The sequence below is a fragment of the Trifolium pratense genome, linkage group LG3, assembly GCF_020283565.1.
Source record: "Trifolium pratense cultivar HEN17-A07 linkage group LG3, ARS_RC_1.1, whole genome shotgun sequence".
NCBI lineage: Eukaryota > Viridiplantae > Streptophyta > Magnoliopsida > Fabales > Fabaceae > Trifolium > Trifolium pratense.
Genome location: NC_060061.1, coordinates 48463539 through 48481600, shown reverse-complemented (window position 1 = coordinate 48481600; position 18062 = coordinate 48463539). Strand labels below are relative to the sequence as shown.

Genomic DNA, 18062 nt, shown 5'->3' with positions numbered 1-18062 from the left:
ATTTAATTAGAAATATTGCTAACATGACATTCAATTGAATCTTCTCTAACCCGTTATTTTTTTAAAAAAATATTCTCAAAAAAAGATTAAAAAAAAATGAATAAAAAAAATTCTTCTAAAAAAAATATTAAAAAAAAAGAAAAAAAAATATTCGTATCTCATTTATTTGTTAGATTGATCGTTGGATATATACAAATTAATTGTATATATATAAATTCAAAATTCGCAATATATATTTTTTATATAAAAATTAGGTGAACACCAACACTTCGGCTAAAATTTGTTTGGACATGTACCCATTATCCAATAATTCAATTACATGCCATATTTCCATTGTTGATTTATTGTAAAATAGGATAATGAATGAGAAGATTATTATGAATGAGGTTAGTTTTTGAACAATATAAATTCTTTCAACAATAAATTAAAAATCATAAATAATTGAGTAATAAAAGCAAAAATAAAAATAAAAAACATTCTCACCTTAGCCAACAAAATTATTTGTCGTTTGGTACCCCACATCCACCGTGATATTCATCATATGAAAATTAAAAAGAACAAATAAACATAAGCACAAAACCATAAATTATAGAAAAATGGGAGATACAAAAATTCTCCCATAAATTATAGAATACGAGACTCCATTATATGAAAGGAAAATGCTAAACAGTGCCCCCGGGGCACTGTTTAAGGAAACAAATATAGTAATATGACATTGAACTTTGTGCAGTCAACGCCTCGAAAGTCTAAAAAGTATTATTTTCAATTTAAAAATTTCCTTTTTTGGTTTCCTTAACCAGTGCCCCGGGGCACCGGTTAGCATAATTCTCTCAAAGAAAAAAAAGAACCTAACCAATAGAAAAAACCCCACTAGAAAAATAATACCAACCCTAATAAAATAATACCAACCCTAATAATTGGGCAATTCATGGACTTGCTACATTTCTCCTCCTATTCCTTGGGTGTGAAATTTTTTTTGTGGTCAATTAATTTTGTGTTTCCTAAAAAACACTACTAGGTTAATAAAAGTAGACTTCTATACCAAAAAAAAAAACAAGAAGTACACTTAAAACCTAAGTTATGTTTCAAACATTGGATGGCGCGTAACTTTGGATGAAACGAACGGTCTAGATTAAGTTACCACACATTGCGTAGGAAACACGTAGGGTATACTAATATATATACCACCACACAACACAACACCCTAAATTCACTTTCACATTATCTCATCCAAACTTTCTCAAACCATTGTTACCCTAAATATTCCTACAACTTCTTCAACGCGCGCTTCGATTCCCTTAACAATTTCGCAATAAATAGAATCGATTATTTCAAAATCGATTCTAATTTTACGCTGCCGCGAGAAAGAAGAGGAAGAGATTTTTGAGATTCTCGTCTCAAGCTTCTTCCATCGTCGTTGATCAGAGAGGTTTTCCAGATTCTCAGATTGATCTTTGTTCTTCCTTGAAGATCCAATTTCATCGCTAAACCCTAATTGTTGCTGTGGCGTATTGTGGATTCTCGCTTTGCTGAATTTGGATTTGATTGTTCGATGTTGTTGCTGTGAAGATCTTCGGAAGGAATCTGAATTCGCTGGTTCAAGACTCCTTGTGAAGAATTCTAGAATTGTTCTCATTGTTGTGTTGGTTCGATTTGTTCGATCTTTATCTTAGAAATTTGCAATTGATAGAAAAAAAAGCAAAAAGAAAAAAAATATAGAGAAAAAAAATACTGTACTGTTTGATTTGTTTTGAGATTCAATAGCAAGGGTTTTCATTATTTTTATTTTTTGTTGTTGTTCACAATTTGATTATCTGTGTTAATTGAAAGAGTAATTTACCATGGCGGTGTATTATAAATTTAAGAGTGCAAAAGATTATGATTCAATTCCTATGGACGGTCCTTTCATCTCTGTTGGTACTTTGAAACAAAATATTTTTGTATCCAAGCATTTAGGAAGGGGTACCGATTTTGACCTACTGGTCACCAACGCCCAGACCAACGAAGGTCGGTTCTCGTTTTGATTTAACTATTTTCTTCATTAGGATCGATAATGTCTGTGGGTTTTATGATTTGATTATAAATATTCTTCACTTAGGTTTATAGGAGTTATCAATTTTCTTGATTAGGGTTTTAAATTCGGTGCTTAATTGTAAACAATGTTATAAGTGTTCTCTTGTTGAAAGGGTGCACCAGTGTTCTTTGATTTATCCATTCCTTGATTAGGGTATTCAATTATGTGCTTAATTGTAAACCCAGTTCTAAGTGTTTTCTTGTTGAAAGGGTGTACTAGTGTTATTCTTTTGTAATATCACATTAATCTGTAGGTTATGTAGTTTATTTTTTCGAATAATATGGTGATCGAAGAGAGTTCACTGGTATTCCCTTTTTCAATAAGAACACTTTATACCATAAAGTAGCAGTAATTTCTTGGGCCTTTCAGAGTATAAGTTTTTACTAGTCCTATCTCTGTCAAAAACAATCTAGTCCTATCTATAATCTATAATTAACTGAAACAGGTTTAATTTGAGTTCACTGATGAAATAAATAAAAAGAAAACACTTACATATTAAAGGCATAGAACCTTGATGTTGGAAGATGTAGTTAGGCTGCAATCTAGTCTAGTTGTGTATTATAATCCCAACTTTACTGCGAAATTTGTATTATGATAGTACTTATAATAGGCTTTATGGAATTGCACATTTACAGTGTTTTATAGTTTACCTGTCTCTTCGAATTTCAGAATACATCGATGAAGAAACGTTGATTCCTAAAAATACATCAGTGTTAATTCGACGGGTTCCAGGACGGCCACGCTTACCAATTGTCACTGAACTACAGTACTATCTCAAACCTTTAATCTAATTATTGTTTTTTTTTTACCATTGATCATGCATTGTGTATGTAACTTTGTCAAAGTGGTCAGTCATCAATTTATCATTCTTGTTGTCCGTGTTCTCCATATATAGTGGCAAAATTAGAAACTACATTGTTTACTTGTGAAATAAATTTTATTGTGTTATTGAGTTGTATCTATATTTTGCTACTTGTAGACAAGAAGTGGAAAATAAGGTGGTGGAAACTGAACCTGAGAACAGTAGCTTACCGGCAGATGATACATCTGCCATGAAATATGTAAGTCTTTTGTTTTTTCTTTTCTTTTTATAATTTTTTTATAAACAATTCAGATTCATTCCCTAGGAAATTGATAATTTTGTACCTTTGAACAGCCCGAAAATTTGGATTGGGATGAATTTGGCAATGATTTATATTCAATACCCGATCAACTGCCTGTTCAATCGAGCAACATGATTCCAGAGGCTACTCCAACTAACAAAGATGATGAAGACAGTAAGATTAAGGCCTTGATTGCTACTCCAGCTTTGGATTGGCAACAGTGAGTAGATTATCCCCTTTTTCTGGTGTTTTGTTTGGTTCATAGAATGGAATTACAAGTATAATCAATGTTATAGAGAAAAAATTCAAATTCTCGTTACTAAATCAATGCTATGTTTGGATATCTAGTGATGGGTGAAATGGATGAAGTCAAAACAAGATTGATAAAATTACTATAAAATATGTTTGAATATTTCATAACAGATTCATTCTACCCCATACCCCCTCCTCTCCTTGACTCATTCCATTTTGCCCATCAAATGGAATTACAAACCATAAATTAGTTCTACTACCACATGCCTCTGAAATTTATTTTACATTTGATGCAACACACCGTGTTCCATCCACATGTCAAATATGAATTTTTTTTTCCATGTCAATGCTTAAGTTCTGGGCTTTATAATGTTTTATGTTGACCTTTTTTTTCCGCATGCAGTCAAGGTTCAGACTTTGGCGCTGGTAGAGGTTTTCGAAGGGGCATGGGCGGACGGATGGCGGGTGGACGTGGTTTTGGTGATTCTCTCTCTCTCTCTCTCTCTCTCTCTCTCTCTCTCTCTTCTATACATTTATGGGTTATTTGCTTCTTTTTAAATGTTAAGATGTTCACGGAATAATGCTAATGTACTTGCTGGGGTCTTGCAGGGTTGGAGCGGAAAACACCTCCAGAAGGCTATGTATGCCATAGATGCAAAGTGCCTGGTATGTTCATATTTCTGAACTTTATATAACCCCTTATGTTTACATAATGCTGGATAACGGTGTCAGTTTAGTTGGCTTACTTGTCTCTCTTATTACATTTCTTAAGGACATTTCATTCAGCATTGCCCTACAAATGGTGATTCAACTTTTGACATAAAAAAAGTCAGGCAACCTACTGGTATTCCTAGATCTATGCTGATGGTAAATCCACAAGGTTCCTATGCTTTACTAAATGGTTCAGTAGCTGTTTTGAAACCAAATGAGTAAGTACATACATCTTGATTATTCTTGTCTCAGTCCTGTTATATGTTGACATGAAATTGAGATTCATGTTTTCCTTGCAAACAGGGCTGCTTTCGATAAAGAAATGGAAGGGTTGTCATCTACACGTTCAGTTGGTGATCTACCACCCGAGCTCCACTGCCCCTTGTGCAATAATGTCATGAAAGATGCTGTATTGACAAGCAAATGTTGTTTTAAAAGCTTCTGTGACAAATGTAAGTTTTTATGCTTCTGTAATATATATGGATTTCATAATTTGAGTATTATACCAACGTGTCTTTAGAGCTCCTCTTTTTCATTAAGATTTTTTTATGTTTTGATTCTCTTGCAACTTCTTCCCTAAATTATATATTGTATATAATTTTTATATTTATTAAATATAACATTAATTGTTCTTAAAAATCTTTTCAGGTATCAGGGATTATATTATGTCCAAGTCTGCTTGCGTATGTCTTGCAACAAATATTCTTGCAGATGATCTTTTACCAAATAAGACGCTTAGAGAAGCCATCAATCGCATATTGGAGACGGGCAATAGCAGTACTGAAAATGCTGGGAGCACTTATCAAGTTCAAGGTGATTGAAACAATCATGATTTAGATCTTGCACTATTTTGGCACTTAATTTGTCAAGATATACATTATTTATTTGACTTTATTTTTCAGATATGGAGTCTTCTCGCTGTTCACAGCCCAAGATACCATCTCCAACTTCATCTGCAGCCTCCAAGGGAGAACCAAAGGTTTCAACTGTTAATGAAGGAGTGACGAATATACAGGAAATAGCTGATGAGAGAAAGGCTGTCTCTGCTACACAGCAGGTAATAGAGCAAGTAAAGATCCCTAGAGCTGCTGATATATCTGAAGCTACTCACGAGTCTATGAGTGCAAAAGAACCAGCCTCACAAGGGAGTGCTAAACTGGTTGATGAAGAAGTGCAGCAAAAGTTGGTCCCTACCGACGCAGGTAATGTAGAATGTGCTATATAACTTGTTCAAAAAAAAAAGAATGTGCTATGTAATTGTGTTATTTTTTTATTTTCTGTTAAGGGCATTTTCATTTTACTTATTAATTTTGCAGGAAAGAAAAAGAAAAAGAAGAAAGTCCGCATGCCGCCTGCAAATGGTTAGTCTGCTCTTTTTTCACACTTATCTCAGTATTAGTAATTTTTTTGCTAGAACTTGTTTTACACCCTGCTGGAACATTTAGTGTAACCTACGCAATACATAGGTTTTTAGTCCAGCAATAACAGCAAATAATTTTTATTTATCATGCAGATTTACAATGGAAAACCCCACAGAACTTTGGCGGTGAGAACTATATGATGCCAATGGGCCCACCACCTCCTAGCTATAATAATTCATACTGGAATGGCATGCAACCTTGTATGGATGGATTTATGCCACCATATGGTGCTCCAATGCAAATGATGGGTTATGGTCTTGGTCCCTTTGACATGCCATTTGCAGGTGGTCTGCCTCAAGACCCATTTGGCATGCAAGGTTACATGATGCCTGTTGTTCCACCTCAGAGGTATGACTTCAGCCTTTCCTCTGCTATCATATCCTCTTCTCCCTGCTCTCTCTCTCTCTCTCTCTCTCTCTGACACACACACACACACACACACACGGCATTATGCCTTGTTAAATGCTGAGGGAGGGATTTTAGAGTTAAGTAAATGTGGTTACATGTTTGTCTGTATAGATGGATACATTGTTCTCTAAAATGCCTTTTTGTAATATAATATCACCATGTTCAGGGATTTTGCCGACTTCAATATGGGGTTGAATGTTCCACCTCCTGTTATGAATATGAATAGAGAGGAGTTTGAAGCTCGGAAAGCTAATCTGAAGAGGAAGCAAGAAAATGAGAGATGGGGTGAAAGGTACTACTAATGGAACTTTTCTTGGGTGGCTTTGTTTTGTTCTTCTGATATACATGTTTAAGAAATTTGATAGAGTTTTAGCTTGCTAATCAAATATTTGTACCATTGTAAAATAGCAACATTTAAGACATTATCATATCATCTGGCTTTTGGTAAAATAATTTTGCAAAACACACTACTTTACACAAGACATTTTTACTTATCATTACCTAGTGAATTTAGTTTCCCAGTTTTGTGATTGACAGAGTAACATATTGTAAATGGATGATCAATGTATCATGATTCTTTTTGCATGTAATAATTATGTAGTGCTTGAGAGTTGAGACTCATCTGTGTTTATTCTCTTGCTGCTTTTAATGAGTTTATTTCCTACATGGAACAGGGACTTCTCCAAAGATAGAGATTTTGGTAGGGATGTGAGCAGTGTCGGGGATGTATCTTCGATGAAATCAAAAACAGTATGTACTTTCTATTGTCTTAATTTTCAGCTCTGTGTGTTGAATTTTATGTGCTTTTTAATTTTTGCGGGTTTTATTCCAAAAGTTTGGCCAGAAACCCCGAGCATGCAAAAGGACATCATTACATTAAATACTCCCAATTATTATTTTTATGTCTTTATCTTTGGCAGTTATTTACTTTGGCTTCATGTAGTTATAAAAAACAGTATTTCTCTATCATCTAGTTATGATGTGGTTGTTTATGAAATGGTTGAGAGAGCTATTCCAGCATGTCTCACCTATTTTATGAAATGCTTGAAAGAAAATGATGAAATATTGGACAGCAGCACTGCTGCATATGATAATGGTGCAGTGCTGTTATTAAATCTTAATTGTTTCGGTTTCACAATCTCGGGATCATTTATTCAAACCAAGGTTTATGGATATTGATTTGAAGCATTCTGTAATTTAGTAAACCAAGTTTTAAACCGACTCACCGAAGATAGTGGCTTTTTTCTCCCCTGTTCTGCAAATGTTTCATCAATCAATTAATAATGCTAGAAGAATATCGTGTGTTTTTTTTTTTTTTTTTAATTTTATTTATCTCAGAAATTAATTATGATTACTATTGATTGGAGAAAAGGTCTTAAACTGGTGATTATTTAGCATACATTTGGCTGATCTTGGGAAATCAGTCGACTCGGGCCACTTCCCGTGTTCTAAAAATCGATTCAATGGGATTTGTTTATAAGCATACATTATTTTGTTAATCTAGTCTTTCATCTTGTTCAAATCGCAAACCCTTTCATTTTTAGGAATCCCTAGCCTGAGTTTTTCGTTGTCTCATATTTTTTCTTTAGATTTCCTATGTCAGCCTACGTTCCTTCATTCCATTGTTCAAGCTTTTGAGCGGATTTGTCTAGTTGGTTTTCTCAAAATATCTTGTTTCATTTAGTCCATTTTTTATTCCAATTTCAATTTTGTGGTCGCCCATTGCATCCAAAATCTTAGGGTTTTGGATAATCCTATTGATGTGAAGTATTTACCATAATTGATTCTATCCCTTTAATTTGAGTAGTCTTCTATGGATTTGGATTCTCTCAAACTCTCTGTGATTCTTTCTTTTCTTAATCTAAGGATTGATTGACCGTCAAACTAAAAAAACATAATAGAGAAAAGGAAGTAAATGAATGATTGAGATGAATGGGCAACATGAGAATAGGTTGGAAAGGATCCAAAACTAGTCTTCCATAATCCATCCAACATGCCTTCCTTCATTCAAAGGTTTACCTCCATCCGATGCCTTTTTTAAAGTCATTTGCGTCAAAGAACAATGAACAAAATGCATGATCATTTGGATTGTGCTCTCAAAATGTCCAGTTGTATTTAGTCCGGTCCATCTAAAGCAATTTCTATTTTCTAAGACGCATGAACAACATCTTATGTTATATCGATCGAAACATAGTGTTGTGGTCTAGTTTTTTTTTCTCATGTTGCAATATCTATCACTAACAATATCTTATTAGTAGGAATCAAACACATTTTGGTTCTTTAAAAAAAAAACATTTACACCTTGTAATTTTTATTTTTCTCTAAAGTTAAAAAACGCCAATATTGAGATTATGGCAAAAACCAAACAAATTTGTAGCGGGAAAATAAATTTACGCAAAGCCAAAAATTATGTCGTAATTGTAAACATTTACAACAAACCTTTTTTTTTGTTGATAATTACAACAAACTTTTTAAATTGTGTACTTGTTCTCTCATTTTTTAAAATATAATAATAGTCCACTTGGTGTTTTAAAAGTTGGTTTTTGAATAAATTAATTTTTTTTGGTACGTGGAAATATTAAATTGTACATGTGATGTAACCCCAAAAAATTTGTACATGTAATAATGCGGTAGGTGGGCCCAATGTTAGTATTATTTGGGTTTTTCTAATAGATTATCATTATCTTTATATATTTTTGTACAAAATATATTTTATTATTGTTTTTAATTTAATTTAGTGAATCGGTAAAAAGAAAAACTAACGGCCCGATTGTTTTCTTTTTTTGGTGCAGAAGTCAAATCCACCACCGTCATCAGGTGGCAATTCCATTTCCAATCTTCATCGTGATCATCATCCCCGTCAGCGACAATCACCAGATCGATCTATGCAAGAGGCGGAGCCACCGCGGCCTCGCAAATTGAAATCAGACCACCATTCCGATCGCCACTACGAGCACGAGCGTGAGCGTGAGCATCACAACCACCACAATCATCACCGATCAGAATCATCCTCATTCAGAAAATCATCTGAATCAGCTGCAGTAGATCGCAAGCAGAAGAACAGCATCTTCTCCCGCATAAGCTACCCACCTGAGGAGGAAGAAGCAGCTGCCATTACTAAAAAGAGAAAGAACGCTTCATCTTCTTCTTTCGCAACGGAATCAGTAACAGCTAGTTTATCAAACGGTGGTTATTACGAAGTGAGAAAAAGCAGTGATGATTATGAAGGTAGCGACGATGAACGACATTTCAAAAGAAGACGGTCGAGATATGAGTCTGTGGATTCCAGAGAGAGGAAGCATCAGCATAGGTGAAGAAGAAAAATAGATTATTCATTACTACTTCTTTGTTTAAACTAAACACTTATCTCTTTCAATTAAATAAAATTGAAAGGATTTTTCAGTGAAATTTGCTGTCAAATTTCAATTATTACTCCATTGTAATATTCTTTTTTGACAAAAATGTAATACTGTATTATGTTTGTTTAATTCCAATTTATGATGATCATGTTTACTGTTTTTTGCTTCAAATTCGTCTCTCTGCCTTTTTGGTTTTGTCCGTTAGTTGTTTTTTTACTCTTCCAAGTAAATTCGTTTTTTGAAACCAAAAATAACTCAAATAGTACTAATAAAAGAGAAAATACAGTAGTACAACTTAGAGAACTTAAAAATACTATGCTAGACTTAAATACAAGCGTTGACTAAGCAATAATTAGTTGAACAATGACACTAAACAAACATTTCTAAGCATACAGAGATGCCATTTGATGTTTTCGCATCAAAGAATGCTTTACTCGAACTTACCAATTCAACGAAAATATCTCAACAATTTTCAGCGCATATATACAAGAAAAACATAGATGAAAGTATAATTTGTGGATAAACTATGGTGTTGCAAATAACGCTAAATAATCAAAGTATCTATTTTTAAAATGCTGTTAATTTTTTAATATATTTTTTATCAATCGAATCAAGACTCGTGGACTCATATCAACTTTATTTATCAATTAAAAGTCAACAAACCATGCCAATTTTTTTTTCGTCAAAAAAAACAAACCATGCTAATTTATTTATTTTTAAAAGGATATTCCAAAAAATATTCGCAAAAAAATGAAGATAAAAAATGAATCTTGTAAGTTATATATCTATATATAAAATAATTAATTACACATGAATAATGCATAATTTTATTTTTACCCATAAATAAAAATAGATGGACAACAAGCTGCGTCACTAATGTATTAGATTGAGATTTCATAGGATTTTAAAAGATTTTTTTATAATTTAAGAATGGTATTCAATCAAGAATTTTATAAAATATAAATAAGTCATGTGGTATTTAATTAAGACATTTAAGTTTTTTTTCAGGGCAACGAAATCCGTCAATATTCAATTAAAATTTCTTATGACTTATAAAATGTCCATAGGTATTCAAAAGTCTACGGATTTCTACGAATTCTTTTATTGAATGGATTTCATAGAACATTTTAATTGAAAGTATAAATATTACACTCTTCTAACAATCTCACTCAAAACCATGAGATTGTTGTTACTTTTCAACGTTAGGACTCATGTTGAATGTCGTGTTCCATCTCCTACAATTTTCTTCGTCGTTCATACATATACATATGCCACTTTTCAATAATTTCACACTATTTCCTTTGAATTGTTGATGATATTGTATATGGCTGCGTCGGAACGGAAAAGAGAAGAAGCTATATGTGCCACTTTTTAATCATCATCATCATCATTATACATATACTTTTACATATTCTACTCTCAATATTCTTCGACCTAATTTTTTCATTCATTAAACCCGGTTGGTGTATTGGTATTGGTTTGGTATCTGGGAGTGTGCTCCTTTTGAGGTTTGAGGATCAATTTTCTCTGATGTCAATTTGGGTGAGCTAATTTAGCTTCTTAATTTTATTTTTTTTTCCCATTCATTAGTTATCTTTTTTCCTGTTTTCTTGATTCTGTTAACCTAATTTTTTTTTATTAGTTGGTTATGTTTTATTTTTTTTTATTCATTGATTTTATTTGTTTATATTGATTCATTGTTTTTTGTATGAGAGTCGTTTTTTCTTTTTATTTGTACAATGATTGCACAGAAAATTGAAAAAAAATGTGCAAGAATTTCGACTCAATTTTTAATCAGAATCTCTAAAGTCATTGAAATCCTTAAAATCTCCGTAATAAATCCATCAAAATCCAAATTAAAAAATCTTGATTGTAAAAAGATTTTTAAATAAAGTTTTAAAAGTCAATAAAATCTTTTCAAATCTGTTAAAATCTTCATGAGTTTTTTTTTTTTTTTGCCAAAATTGTCCATCAAAATCTCAATCCAATACACCCGCTAAATTTTTTTTTGCTTAAATGCAGTTTTACCCCATGTTTTGATTAAATCGGAATTTTACCCTCTTGTTTTAAAATGCGGACTTTTACCCCCCTGTTTTATAATTTTTTGGATTTTGCCCCCCCTAAAATTCTGCATTCGAGTCACAACTTCAAAGCGTGGCACACAACTCAATTTGGATCAATAATTCACCAAACGTATACCGAAATGACCGTAATCGGGTTATCTTTCCACAGAATCAAACCTCACTAAATTTGGAGTACAAAGAGAGATTAATTACCATTTTAGTTAAGGTATGTCCCCAAAATTCTGCACAAAATCTGCTTTCGAGTCACAATTTCAAAACTTCGCACAGAATTCCATTTGGATCCATAATTCACCAAACTGGTATCGAAATGATCGCAATCGAGTTAATTTTCCACATAATCAAACTCCACTAAATTTGGAGTTACATAGAGAGATTAATTATCATTGTAGTGAAGGTCAGTCCAATTACTATAATTTTGCAGAAATCTACTTATGACCTTCAAATTCAACATCGTCTACCAAACATTCAACATCTATTATTTTGCCGAATTTTGGGGGACATACCTTCACTAAAACAGTAATTAATCACTTTTTGTAACTCCAAATTTAGTGGGGTTTGATTCTGTAGAAAGATAATTCGATTACGGTCATTTCGATATCCGTTTGGTGAATTATTGATCCAAATTGAGTTGTGTGCGAAACTTTGAAGTTGTGACTCGAAAGCAGAATTTTAGGGGAGGCAAAATCCAAAAAATTATAAAACAAGGATAAAAATCCGCATTTTACATCAAGAAAATAAAATTCCGATTTAATCAAAACAGGAGGACAAAACTGCATTAAGTCATTTTTTTTTATAGCAAACTCCTTTTGTGTTAAGTAAATAATATACATACGTGGAGTCTAGAACATATTCTTGTTACCTTATCTTACCTTACCTTACCGTGCCAAGCTCCTTTATGTTGGCGGGTCCCATACACACACACCGCAATTCAGTCCTTCATTCCATCTCCTCTCCTCTCCACCACAACAATCACAAATGTAAGTTCATCCAATTCTCCTTCTTCAAATCCCTAATTTTTCTTCATTATTATCGCTAATCATCATTATCATTCTTAGTTTTTTATTACTGACAAATATGTATTCAGAAAACTGAACAATATTATTGGAATTTCATCGATTGATTATGAAATTATTCGTTTTCAGTTGTCATGTGTTTCAACCTAGATGTAGTTTCTATCAGATTTCATTGTAAAAATAAGTTTTTTAAAAATTTCAAACTATTTTACTGTTTTTTTTTAAAAAAAAAAATATGAACAAAATTTTAGGGTGAAATCTCATTTTGGTTTCTGAAATTGTATTGTTCTGTTAGGTTAGACTATGAATTTAAGAAATCAACTAAAATTCTCTGAAATTGTAAATTATATTAGTGACAGATTATCCTTGTAGTAGCATTTTTAGGTCTAGCTAACAAATAAGGAGATTAATTTGATTTCACAAGTAAATTATCAAGGATCAATTTGATTTTAAGTAGTGTTTGGACAATTTAAGGTAGTGTTTGGACTAAAATGACGAACAATATACAATTTTAGATATATTTTTGTTAATATCTTCATTTTAATGATCACGTTGTGGTGCTTAATAATTTGATGTATTGATTTGGAATAAGCAACTCTTTATAATTTGGTATAACCCTTTTTTTCTTTCTTTGGATTAGAACAAGATTTTCTGTTGTGGTGGCTATTTGTGTAATTTGGTGGTACAATTTTTATACACCATGAACTTCAAGTTTCTTGGTGACATTCCCATCCCTTGGGTTAAACCTCAGAGTAACCAAGACTCGGCGACACATTCAGTTCAAACCAAAGCTTTTGCTTCACTAGCCAAACAAGAAACATTTGGTATTGATCCCAAGGATCCGACTCATTCAGTTCAAACCAAAGCTTTTGCTTTACAAGCCAAACAAGAAACATTTGGTATTGATCCCAAGGATCCGACTCATTCAGTTCAAACCAAAGCTTTTGCTTTACAAGCCAAACAAGAAACATTTGGTATTGATCCCAAGGATCCGACTCTTTCAGTTCAAACCAAAGCTTTTGCTTCACAAGTGAAACAAGAATCATCTGGTATTGATCCCAAGGATCCCAAGTTGTCAGGGTGGCCATTGTCCTTCCTTTCATTGTTTCCATGGGCAAATAATGCGGGAGAGAAGTTCCAAAGACCAACTACTATCAACAAAGCGCTGAAGAGACATGCACAAAATAATCAAAATGTTGTTGGAAAAGATAACCTGGCTAGCCCTTTGCGTTTTAGGCCGTATGTTTGTAAGGTTCCATGGCATACTGGGGTTAGAGCATATTTTTCTCAGTTGTTCCCAAGATATGGACATTACTGTGGACCAAATTGGTCAAGCGGGAAAGATGGAGGATCTCTTGTTTGGGACAAGCGGCCAATTGATTGGTTAGATTACTGCTGTTATTGCCATGATATAGGATATGATACTCATGATCAAGCTAAGCTGTTGAAGGCTGATTTAGCCTTTCTCGAGTGCCTAGAGAATCGGCATGTTATGCGTACTAAAGGAGACCCTCATGTTGCTCATCTTTACAAGACAATGTGCATTAATGGTATGCCTTGCTATTCATTAAGACTATTACACCTTTAGGGGATTACTAGTTTCATGCATTTCTGTTATAGGGATATGAGTTGAATTTGAGCATGTTTACACCTGACTTTTTTATCTCTATGAAATGGCAGGTCTTAAGAGTTTTCTAATACCTTATAGAACAAGTCTCGTAAGTCTACAACAGTCTGGTGGAACTTTGATTCAGTTTGGATGGCTAAGCAATTTGAGATGGAGGAGTTGGAACTATCAAAAAGAATGAAAATTTAGTAATAATCTTCTTTGTTCCTTTTTCAAGAGTATGCTTCTTATAATCTTTTTGTATATAATAATATATCCTATCCCTTGGTTGTTTGTAAATTGTGACCAGTGGACAGTGGTTGTGCTTGATACATTTTCAATTAACAAGATTGCCTATGGTGGTATAATGATCTTCATGTCATGCCACATAGTAACTTTGTTATGAAAATCATTAGCTTGTCTCATTGCTTTATGCACATAATTTTGCAGCTCAATGGTTATATTTGTAATTTGGCGTTCTATATAGAAAAATGAAATTAATTATCTTGCAAAAGAGTTAGGGCCTTATATGTGTAATTTGGTGTTTTTAAATATGTGAAAACCCTATTGTTTTTAAGACAAGATAGATAGTTAGGGCCTTAGTGACAGGAGATCAAAAAATTATAAGCCAAATCATTAAGAAGCATTTGAAAGTAAATTTTTGCTAATTGTGTAAGAACATGCAGTGTACCAAGGTCCCGTTTGGATTGACTTATTTTTGAGCTTATGCAAACAGCTTATTTTTATGTATTATTATAAGTTTGTCAAGTTAGTTTATGATAAAATAGCTTATAAAAATATAATTTTCACTAGTGTGAACTTATAAAATAGCATAAAGCCTAATTTATATTGCATAAGCTATTTGCATAAGCTCAAACATAAGCTAATCCAAACGGGGCCCAAGTATATATAATAACAAGGTTGTGTTTATTTTGGTTGAACTTTATTTTTGTTAGTAACTTTTTTGTCTGCGGATATAACTTCTGGAAAGTATTTTTCTTTCATGGTGGGCACTTGATCTGCTGAGTGCTGATATTTTATAGGAAGAAATTGGTTACAAAGTTATCAATAGGGAGATATAAGGATGACTTGGTAACTCAAGTGTATGAGTTAGGAAATAGAGTTATAAGTTCAGTAGTTCGATTTCCACCCTTAATAAAACAAACAAAAATTAACGATATTAATTACTAATAATATTGCCTTTTTTTTAAAAAAAATTCTTTAAAATTTTTCTACTTTGTACTGCCTAACAAAATGTAATAATAGCAAAGGTTTATAAACTTTATAAACTTAAAATTTTAGTTCCTTAACTAGTTAGCAAGACCTTTATCTTTATATTCAGCGGAAAATTTCTATAGTGAAATCTCAGCTACTTATTCATATCGCATGATAAAATCGTTGAGAAATTGAATGACAGTGATTTCATTGGATTCCCTCACGGGAAATTTTCTATAGTGAAATCTCAGCTACTTATTGTAACATAGATTCTTAATGAAATAAAATAACTAATATTTTAAAGTTCATACACAAAGTTCTTAGATATTATATATTTCAAGGTAAGTTCTAACATGCACAAGTCTATCATATGGTGCACGGTGCATAAGTTAGTGTTTTTATTATATCGAATACGAAGCTAAAATTGAAGTGCATCTTATATTTTCAATGATTGTAACAACAACAGAACTTCGGTTCAAGATCAAAATTACAATCACCACCTGAAAATCCCTTCTTTTTGCAGTCTGCAACACAATTTGGAGTACAACCTTCTATGCAGCAACGTCGTGGGTTTGTAATCGAGTGAATACACATTGGAGCTTCATCTACTGTTGTAGTCTTTAAACTTGTAACAAATCCTGAATCAAATTAAAATTAAAATGTTTATGCACAAGAGGTTATTTCTTCATCTTTTTCAAAATATCAAACACAATATTATTTGAACTTCCTAATATATTGGTTCAATCATTTTGATATAAGAACTCAAACAATTCCCTTTTGAATATGAAGACCATGAGCAATAATATAACAAATATTAACAATTTTCAATTTAAACTAGTAAATTGTTTTTAAAAAAATGTACTAAAAAAAGATAGAATTAAGTTTTCCATTTGAGTGATGCTATACATCGCGCAAGCCAATTTTACAAATTTCATGAACATGGGATGGGAGGTGGTAGTATCGGGGCCGTCCTCAGGAATTTAAGTGTCTCGTGCAAGTTATAATATAAGTTATATAATTATAAATATATAATATGAAAGAAAAGTTACATATTATATTAATATCAAAAAGTTCGCGTTAAATAGATTCAACCGTTAAGCCACTAAGTTTAGTCTAGTGGTGAGAGAATTTGGTAATATGCTAGAAGTCATGAGTTCGGTCCTCTCGAATGTTGTGGTAACAAACATTTTCCTTTTCATTTACCTGAAATCAAAATCAAAGTAAGGCATAAAACACCCAAAAGATAAGAAGATTGATAGCTTTGAGAAGTCATTTTTTTATTTGACTTTGTTTTATTTTTTATTAAAAGTCTAACATCACTCTCATTTTATAGACTCATGCTTAAAAGAAAAATAACATAAATTCTAGTCAATATTTGTACGTTTTATTTTTAATTTTTTTACCATAACTCATTGGTATTATTAAAATAAAAAAAAAAACATAAATTCTAGTCAACATTTGTACATTTTATTTTTAACTTTTTTACCATAACTCATTGGTATTATTAAATATTAATCGTAACATTTCAAAGTCACCTAAAATTGTCTTGATGAAATCAAGTCATTGCGTTCAAGTGGTTAATGAGCTTTACCAAAAGGACGGATTTCGGAAAAACCTGAATTCGATTCCTAGGTGAATCAATTTTTTGGCCAGACTTTACTTACCTCGCGGTCGAACTTTGAACTACTAGGGTCTTTTTCCCTTAGGAAACAGAGGGTTATAAAAAAAATTGCCTTGATGCAGATATGTTGGTTACCTAAGCATGAATCACATGGCAAAGTTTGTATGTAATCCTCCTATAAATTTAATATCTCACCGAAATATTAAGTTCATAAGTGCACATGTTAAATTACCAAAAATTTAATTTCAAAAAAATAAATTAATTACACAAGTTTCAAAAGAATACGTAACCAAAATATATATATATATATATATAATAACATATGTTAATATTTTTATTTTTTTAAATATTTTTCTTAAATAAAAAATGTTCTAAATTAAAATTTTATTATATTACAATACTCATTCCCGTCCTTTTTATAAGAAATAAAAGTGAGAATTTTTTTAGTCATTTTTACAAGAAACTTTGACTAATTTTTAAATGTAGTGAATGTTTATCTTAATTTATTCCCTTATTTATTACTCCCTCCGTTTTTCTTTAAGCGCATTTTGGCGTCGGATTTAACGTTCCTATTTAATTATCGTTTTGGTATTTTAAGGGTACAATTTGTCAATTATACCCATTGTCAATTACTCTTATCTTTTTCAATCAAAATACACTTTGTTAATTTAGTATTACTATTCTAGAAAGCCTTTTTTTAAAATAAAATAAAAAATAGAGGGAGTCTGAGAGTATATTGAAAAGGCAAATGCTAATGAGTGCCCCCGGATTTTAACTTAAATAGTAATTATTTTATAAACGTTTTACAGGAAATTATAACACATTGAAAATTATAATGTTTAATTTTTTAAATAAAAAATTTCTTTAAATAGAATGCTTAAAGAATGCCTCGGAGCAGTTATTAGTAAGACGCTATTGAAAATAAGTAAATTAGTGAAATTAAGAGTAATTAAATAGGAATTCGAATCCCGGACACTCCACTTTGTATGTGTGAGTTTTCAATAGTTTTCTTATTTTTTCTATCAACAAAAAAAAGAGGTTTTGATGTATAGTATGACCACTTCATAGTTCACCTTTGTCCATCAATGTAATGTTTTTTTTTTTTTCATTTACTATTAACATTTTTTTTTTGTTTATAATGAACTGAGGATCAAACTCAGGACCTATATTACTCAAATCTCTCACCACTAGACCA

General features: G+C 32.0%; 2 protein-coding genes across 2 annotated transcripts; both read left to right on the top strand.

The window, feature by feature from the left end:
• The first annotated feature begins 1201 nt into the window (after positions 1–1201).
• On the top strand, positions 1202–9499 carry LOC123914078 (E3 ubiquitin ligase PQT3-like). Its single transcript, XM_045965060.1, has 15 exons — positions 1202–2007; positions 2744–2840; positions 3054–3135; positions 3231–3397; positions 3833–3909; positions 4039–4095; positions 4202–4358; positions 4444–4592; positions 4789–4953; positions 5043–5342; positions 5457–5501; positions 5654–5909; positions 6136–6261; positions 6644–6719; positions 8762–9499. Exons 1-15 carry the CDS (start codon positions 1842–1844, stop codon positions 9281–9283), a joined length of 2442 nt encoding a protein of 813 aa, XP_045821016.1. The 5' UTR covers positions 1202–1841; the 3' UTR covers positions 9284–9499.
• Positions 9500–12266: 2767 nt separating this feature from the next.
• LOC123916904 lies at positions 12267–14440 on the top strand. Its single transcript, XM_045968481.1, has 3 exons — positions 12267–12389; positions 13066–13975; positions 14106–14440. Exons 2-3 carry the CDS (start codon positions 13126–13128, stop codon positions 14231–14233), a joined length of 978 nt encoding a protein of 325 aa, XP_045824437.1. The 5' UTR covers positions 12267–12389; positions 13066–13125; the 3' UTR covers positions 14234–14440.
• The last annotated feature ends 3622 nt before the right edge of the window (positions 14441–18062 follow it).

Coding starts and splice junctions, on each gene's coding strand:
- LOC123914078 (XM_045965060.1), top strand. CDS start 1,842: ATGGCGGTGTATTATAAATTTAAGAGTGCAAAAGATTATGATTCAATT. Junction 4,359..4,443: donor GCTGTTTTGAAACCAAATGA/GTAAGTACATAC, acceptor CCTTGCAAACAG/GGCTGCTTTCGATAAAGAAA. Junction 5,502..5,653: donor CCGCATGCCGCCTGCAAATG/GTTAGTCTGCTC, acceptor TTTATCATGCAG/ATTTACAATGGAAAACCCCA.
- LOC123916904 (XM_045968481.1), top strand. CDS start 13,126: ATGAACTTCAAGTTTCTTGGTGACATTCCCATCCCTTGGGTTAAACCT. Junction 13,976..14,105: donor CAAGACAATGTGCATTAATG/GTATGCCTTGCT, acceptor ATGAAATGGCAG/GTCTTAAGAGTTTTCTAATA.